Here is an 8,535-nt window from a genome sequence, read left to right on the forward strand (position 1 = left end):
TGCTTGCTCTTCAACATTTGTCATGGTTGGTCGTGCTTGTTTTCTAAATAATTATTATTGAGATTAATGTTTATATGAACGTTTTGCTCTTTATTCCTTTCTTTGTTTCATGTTTTACGTAAAATGTAGTTTTCTGTCATGGCCCTGAAGAAGCCACCGGCTCTTCGTTTATGGATAAACTTTATGTTTCATCACTTGCCAAAAATTGACCCGCTGTGTGCGATGTCTTGCTGCCACTGTAATAACAAAATGATGATGATGATGATGATGATGATGATGATGATGACGATGATGATGATGATGATGATGATGATGATGATGATGACGATGATGATGATGATGATGATGATGAAGATGATGACAATTGCCCACACAACAGCTACTACGTTAAAATGTTTTGAAATAATTCGGTTATTCTCATGATTAACTGTGCAGGTTCATTTGTTTCTGTTTACATTCAATATGTGGTAGGGCGATAACAGAACGTGTCGTCGACATGTACACCAAGGATGTGTCATCATATTTTATACTAGGGTCTCGAGTTCGCAAATTTGTTAAGCCTTGCATTTCGTCATGTGGCCTTGAAGTGCTGTTCTTGTGAAACGCGAGACGAAAGTAAACTGTCAAGATGCGAAAATCAACAATTTAAAATCCGCATTATGCAAAAACAGAATAGTGATAAAGTATATAGCCTGGGGGATCACACTATACTGGCTATAGTTCAGACAGCAGTGTCATCCTGCAAGATGTTCCGTCTTGTGAGTGCATTGGTCTTCCTTTCCGCTTGTCAGCTTCAATCAATCGATGGAAATCCAGCATTGAACACAGAGTGCACCTCTGGTGACAACTACTGCTACAGATCCGATGTTTGCGCTTACGTACTCACCTACCAAAGCATTGACAACTGTTCCTGTACAGAACTCGAGCGACTGGTGACGGCGATCGACGAGGTTGCCGGTAACGTTGGATTGCTTGGCCATCGAATCGACATTACGGAAGATCAAATAGAGACAATTGATCAAGAGCAGGAAAGTAACAGGTTAATCTTACACCAGCTCGGTGAAACTCTTACGGCTGATGAGGAGGCGATGAGAGAACTGGAAAGACGAGTGGAATCTTTACCCAACGATACGACTATTTCTGATGCATTGGCGCCAATCGAGGATGGCGTTGGAGAACTAGAATTACGGTTAAGAAGACAGCAGGCGTCACTGGAGGAAAAAAGCGTCGCCTTGATAGCATGCCAGGGGGATCTGACAGGTTGTCAAAGAGAGCTTGACAATGAACTTGAACAGTCAACAAATCTCGCGCACCGGGTAAACGTCAAGTCAACCAGAATAGGTAACCTGAACAGCGAAATCCAAAATCAACGACGGCAGATAGCAAGTCTGCGGTCTGAATTATCAGCGACTACTGAACGATTAACACGTCTATCCCTTGAAACGATTTCAAAGTCTACACAAATAGCATTGCTAAACGCCCAGCTACAAAGATGTAAGTCATTTTATAATATGCCCGGAATTTTCCTCTGAATTTACATTGCTATTGTTTTTAATCCTCAAGACAATTATCATTTTGTTAGCTCACGTGGTCACACACACGAGCTAATGTCGTACCGATGTCTGTCTGTCTGTCTGTCTGTTTACACGGTATCTCAAGAACGCCTTAACGGATTAAAGTCAGATTTGTACATATATTATGTTTGAGAATGACAAGAACTGATAAGTATTTGGTGGGTGTAGCTAACATATGTTATGCTTATTTTTATAATTAATGACTAAAAAATCAGACATACAATGAGAACGGTTGTAAAAATTGGATGATATTTGCTACAAACGTTGATAATACAAGGATGAAGGACATGAAGGTGTGACATTAAAGTCAATTACTAATTTGCATATTTGATGAACTTCTCTAATTAGGGTTATATATGTGACTTATCTTATCAAAATTGACAAAATTTGGTATGTATATGGAAGATACTTTGATTTAACATTACTGAAAGTCATTAAGCATTTTTACTGAAACCAATTCCTAACTTGCATATTTAATGAATTTTCCTAATTAGAGATATGTAGATGGATTAATGTGATAAAAGTTGGCGAACCATACTGTGTACATTGATGATTACTAGGTTACAACAATATTGAAAGTCATTTACCATTTTTTACCTCAACTAATCACTAACGTATGTATTGAGCGAACCTTCCTAATTAGAGATATATATCTGGATTGGCATGATCAAGTTGACAAAACTGGATATGTATATTCATTTAGACTGATATTGCAATCATGAAAATTATTTTAGTCGGTTCAGATAAATTTAATGACTGATTTGCATATTTAACGAACTTTCCTAATAAGGGATAAATATCTGAGTTGACTTAATCAAAATTGACAAAAGGTGCTCTGTACATTGAAGAAACTATTATGACTAAAACTTGGTTTATTAATTTTAAAACATCTTGTTACTAATTTGGATATTCAACAAACTTTCGTAATTAGACATATACATCTCGATTAGCTTTGGAAAGTTGACAAAAAGTGCTATGTACATTGACGACACTATGATATAACATTATTGAATTCATTTAGCATTTTTATTTTAGCTAAATCACTAATTTGCGTATTGAATGAACTTCTCTAATCAGGAATGTGTATCTGGATTGACTTGGCAAAATTGACGTAACTTGCTATGTATGTTGTTGATACTCCTTGATATAATGTTACCAAAAGTCAGCTTTGATTTTCTAAAACATGTTATTACTAATTTGCATATTGGACGGATTTCTCTAACTAGGGATATATCTTCATTAACTTCACCAAAGGTGATGAAACCCGCCATGCACATTGGGGAAATATGATAAAATATTAGTGAAAGTTGTTTAGCATTTTTACATCATTCAGCAAGTTACAAATTTGCATAGTTTAACTCACTTTCCCATCAGGAATATGAGACTGGAGGGACTCTAAAACAATTATGAAACTTCCGTTGTATATTGATGAGGCAATTATGTTGTATAAGTGAAAGATATTATGCATTTTTATGTTAGCTAATTTATAATTTGTATATTATGTAATGAGCTTTCACAGTTGGGCATATGTAGCTTTAAGGACTTTACCAATGGCGATTACACGTGCTATATAAAGAGGTGATACAATGACAGTAATCAAAGAAATTTAGTATTTTTTATTAGCTACTAAGTATAATTGTACAATCTTTTCTCCCTTTCAGACTATCAAACTACAGACAAAACTACTTTAAAATGTCAAAAATATGACTTCTGTCTTAATAATGTTACAGTAATAATAGTAACCCCTGTACATGTATGTATAGACTCGATTTTGCTTCATTTGCATAGAGGCTCGTGCTAAACTTTAAGTAACCTATCCAAATGTCGTTCATTCCCTTCTGCAGCGTTGGCTTTCGAGTGATTTTATCACGGCTTCTTGAGTAAAGCGTTTATAAACTAGACATATCACCATGTTCTACGTTATCGACCGGATTTTTTCCAGCACGTACAGAAGAGTCTGTCGCAAATGTAGTCATTTCTGCAGAAAATGAATGTTGCGATAAATTAAAAAACAAAACAAAATAATTAAGGTATCTGAGACGACATTTTGAGCTGCGGATCTTTAACCTTAACCCTCGGCATATCGAGGCCCCAGCCGTACGGTACACAAGCAGTGAAGCCGTATGCGATGAGATCCATCGACCGCTAAGCCTAGTGTGGTCGCCGCAGGTCGTACCCCTATAAGTCATACGTCAATATACGGCACGTTACGTTGCGGTTGTCGTGCCCTGCGAAAAAGTGGAAATGGAGACAGAATGGTCGGAGACGTCAGCGGCGATAGCCTTCTGCAGGTTCAGTGTCGAAAAGTCCTTATCGCGCTTACCCAGATTGACTGCTTGAGATGTTTTACACAGTAAGAAATCTACAGGCAGATTTCAGTACATGCCTGTAACAGGCCGGGGTCTGATCAGTACCAGTAACAGTCCCTAAGAAATAATCTCTGTTACAGGACCTGTAAAATTCGTCAGATATCAGGGGTGTATGAACAAGTCTTTATCAGGCCTGGTATTAAAGGAATATATACAGTGATGTAATTTCTGAGTGTATCCAGTGCTGTGACCACGTAATTGAAATTCTCGTGTGGAGTGTCAGTGTTGAATTTGCAGGGCCTGTTACAAGGCCTGAAAATTTGTCAATGGGCCGATTTTGATGACAAAAACGAATACAGACATAATTGTGTGCACATTAAAAACGACTACCCGGTTTCAGGTCTTTATTCACATTGCTTTGTACAGTCCTGTAAATACAACGATGGGACCGGCAGAAATGTCAGGCCCCGTCACATCACTGTGACTACAGCACTGTATATAGCCATGTCATCACAGCACTGGCCACAGACCTGTACATTAGCCCCTGTCACAGCAATGGGACGTCTTTGCTGACGCAGGCCTGGCCTATGCCACAGGGTTGTGTCAGGGTCTGTACAGAACCTGTCACAGGGACAAATTGTTTTTTGCTGTGTATAAGAGCACGATGCGACACCGCGTTGAATGATATAAGAAAGTATGTTTCACAACCTTGCTGCACTGAGTTCAATTGGGTGAACGCAGTCGATATCTTTAACAATACTACAGAAAAGCGAAAATAGACTGCACAAAATACCACGTCTTTCGACGGACCACAAAACATTTTCCTTCATCACAGTAGACTTTGTTGAAAACCGACAATCAGTTTAAGGCATAGAAGTGAGGGGGTATATTGAAACTGGAAAATGTATGACCCCGAGATGTAAACATCGCCACGTTTGGCACCGGTGACGGAGACGGAACGGAGACGGCAGCGGTGATAGCGATGACCTCGACTAGCAAAGTGCTCTTCTGGCGCGGGCTATCGAATGGGCCTCTTTGAACTTCCCCGGATTGACTGCTTGAGATCTTTTAAAGAAGCAACGTACGACAGCGCTCTGAATAAGAAAACATCTTTGAATGTTCTCGTTGCTTCTTCATCACGGATATTTTAAAGTATTCCAAATAACTATAGGGCGGCACCGTGGGGCAGTGGTTAGGGTACCGGACTCACTGTCGGAAGATGGTGATTTGGAGACCCAGTATGTCCAAAGTAACGCCGGACTAACTGCCAAAGGATGGAGAGATCGAGACTGCAGCACGTTGTTGTGCCCATAAGCAAGGCACTTTACTTCTCTTTGTTGCGTTGGGTAGTGGTATGGTTACCTCATCCTGTAATTGGGTTCGCCTTGTGGCTGAGTAATAAACGTCATCATCGAGGTCCTTTTTGCAAGGGCGGTTGCTCATGACTACTACGTTTATGCTGTATAATCCAAACAAAACAAAACTAATGGTGCGTTTTAATTCGGTCTTTGAGTATAAATGTATCTTTCATATTGACATTTTATCTTAATCGCTTGCAAATAACGATTAAAGTAAAATAATGAATAAATCGGGGTCGTGACAAGCGATAACGAGCAATCACAAGCATTGTGGGATTGCAATGGCGATGAAAAATGTCAAGGAATTTTGTCTTTGTCTGTGTGTCTTACACGGTTTTTCTTTTTTCTACCCGCAGGCTGAAGGGCTCAATGAGCAATGGAGCCGGAGCTTGGTCAACTTCTCCACTCGATGTTTTCTAGCTATCTTAGATTAAATAGATTGTTGGCATGATCTTAAAGCAAGCAATAATGATAATATACCAATTTTTTGAATTATTTGGAGGTTGAAAATTGCGAGGGATAATGTTTTACTAGCAATATGAGACAGTCAAAAAGTTGTCCTACTAGTCACCAATCTTAGAGATGTGATATATTACACCTACTACACAACTTTCGCCCACGGGAGGTCATATATCCGTTACAAAACACCCAACAGCATCTTTTATAGCTTTTTGTAGTTCGCTGCCGTTGACTTTAAGCATAAATCATATTCAAGGTTGATATATCGGATGAACCATTGAGCGCTTAGCAACCTGTGGCTGATGACTCTAACGGTGAGTGCAGAGGACCGCAGTGGGCTCCAGCTTAGATTCCCGGATGTCGCTATGAACAGGGATCAAACGTCCGGGAAACTGAATTTTAGGAAGTTGCCAAACACTTTAGAGGAATAGCTTCAAAAGGAGACAATTAAGAGGGGCCAAACGAGGCAGATTTGACGGCCAGCTTATCAAATTTCAGCAATGCAACGTAAAATACGATTTAAATGGTAGAAGCGAGTGAAAGAGAAAGTTTTCAAAAGCCGTGTCTAGAGATGACTGGCTGTGTAAGCTGGCCGCCTTCCCTTTTTATGTCACTCTACTGTGTAGTGGACGCCCCAGGCCCCGGTCAGTGACAAAAATAGTTCACATGCGCTCAGCGGTGTTATCAAATGCTGCTAGGCAGAAAGGAAGCTCAACTTGGCTTTAGTGATATCAATATTCATAATTATTATTATCATTTTTAATAATTACGAAAGTAATATCATATACTTAAACTATTCAACCCCAGTTCGCCTGAGTACGTACGCGGACACTCTTGTCGGCCCCCGGTACAGCAAATGTTAAAAAGCAAATTCTGACTTTCACTGAATACGCTGCATTTTGTGGAGAATGCACACGACACTGAATGTAAAGACGTTGTCAGGGCAGGTCACTTGTTAACAAATGAAATAAATATGCAAAAGTATGAGGGCATCGAATGGTGTGAAAAATCCCTCTTAGAGTGATAGAACTGTCTTGTAATATTTTATTTTTTATAAAGACTTACTTAGTTTTTATTATCATTTGGTTGAATAAAAAATATCTCAATAAATTAAGTTTTAAGACTCTAATTGTCTTGTATGCACCGAATATCTGTGCAAGTCGATGGCTGTCCTAAATCGTGGTTAGCCAGGCATTTTTATATATTTTATTCTATTGATTTGACCTCTAAGCCGATGGCACCTACTCATCGATCTCGCAAAGACGTCTGTCACAAGGCAAGAATTATCTACTCTTTATATTCATATGTACTTACTTTATGTATCGAATATTTACTGACTCTTGTTGGTGACAGTTATAGGTCGATAACCTTGGAGCCAAACGGACTTCACTATGAGAAGAGTTCAATCAGTGATTGTAGCTATCGATCACGCTATGCAACCATATTATTCAGTAAACTTTGATCTTACAAGAGATATCTTACCTTAAATAGAAAGTGTATCTTGAGGAACAATCAAGCACTGTTAGAAAACCGGCTTTAAGTAACAGGACGGGAACTAACTTGGGATAATTGGATCTTCATATTTTTCAAATTTCTCTTTTAGGTGCCCCATCGCTGAATGTTGCAATATTACAAATAACTCATAAAAACAAGTGTGTAACTTAAAAAGAAAAGTAGATGAGGTCATATTTACAGATTAAATCGACATTACTTCACCATCCAATTATCCAAAATTAGTTCCGATCGTGTTAAGTACGAAACCAATCACTCGATGTAATTTTGAGACCCTAACATTGTATGGAATATATTTCGATCTGTGCTCGATGGACGAGCCATTTTAGTAAATCTGTACGATTAGATAGTAATTTCCCTCTTTTAAGGGAGTACGTTATGAGAAAGAGTAGAGCACAGAACACGATCCTGCTGGGCACATTACTGTTTTGTGATACCTAGCCAATACACGTTCATCATACCAGTCTAACTCCTTGTGAGTGTCTGCTTTGTTGATCGTAAAGTAGTACACCATCGCACCGATTCCCCAAGTAGACGATACATCAGGATCACGTTCGCGTTACAACCACTAGCCCACATACAAAACTCTGTGAAAGGCGGTTCAATTATAAAAAATCTAACCTGTTGCAATTCCGACGGAAACTTATATGGAATTCAAAGAAGGGAACACAAACTCATACATGCATGCACGCTATAGCAAATATTATCTCTATGCATAGTCAAAATAAACGAGATATGACTATCGTTCAATCGATTCCGTGTTTTCTACCCACATAAAAGAGGAGCGTTGTGATTGAAACAAAAGGCGTATGAGAATAACCAATCAACAACAGGGTGCGTTTTCAGTTGCTACGCCCAATATTTCTTACAAATAGCTAAATAAAACTGTAAAGTTAGTGTAGGATCAGAAATATGCCAAAGAATCCTCAGATATTACTCAGACTATTCTGTAATATACAAAGCTTCATGACAATGAAAGGTATTATTGCGCCTCCTCATGATGTATGTAATTTCCTCGTGGCTTCCTTGATGATAGTTCATCTATTTAATTTATTCATGTCTGCCTTCAATATTGGGTAGCTCTATAACAGGATGGACCACCGAATATAAGACCGAGGATGTGTCATATATCATTTTCGGTTCTCGATTAAACATTTACATGTGTTTGTTAGCATTCCTCAATTGTTTTCAGACGTGTTTTTAAATGCAGCGATTATCGCATACAGGACGACGGTAACTTTTCATGCTATCAAAATGAACACAAAAGAATAAATGTATGCATATTCCGATCAGAGAGATTTAAGAATTTTAAATTCTAAAATC

At 38.6% G+C, this 8,535-nt stretch overlaps 1 protein-coding gene across 1 annotated transcript; it reads left to right on the top strand.

Annotated features, from left to right (window-relative positions):
* The first annotated feature begins 611 nt into the window (after positions 1–611).
* On the top strand, positions 612–6,814 carry LOC139126014 (ELKS/Rab6-interacting/CAST family member 1-like). Its single transcript, XM_070692084.1, has 2 exons — positions 612–1,494; positions 5,598–6,814. The coding sequence occupies exons 1-2, from the start codon at positions 660–662 to the stop codon at positions 5,600–5,602; spliced, it is 840 nt and encodes a 279-aa protein (XP_070548185.1). The 5' UTR covers positions 612–659; the 3' UTR covers positions 5,603–6,814.
* The last annotated feature ends 1,721 nt before the right edge of the window (positions 6,815–8,535 follow it).

Source organism: Ptychodera flava, assembly GCF_041260155.1.
Source record: "Ptychodera flava strain L36383 chromosome 3 unlocalized genomic scaffold, AS_Pfla_20210202 Scaffold_26__1_contigs__length_13983176_pilon, whole genome shotgun sequence".
Classification (NCBI taxonomy): domain Eukaryota; kingdom Metazoa; phylum Hemichordata; class Enteropneusta; family Ptychoderidae; genus Ptychodera; species Ptychodera flava.

Excerpts from the sequence above, each read along its gene's own strand:
- LOC139126014 (XM_070692084.1), top strand. The coding sequence starts at position 660 with ATGCAAAAACAGAATAGTGATAAAGTATATAGCCTGGGGGATCACACT.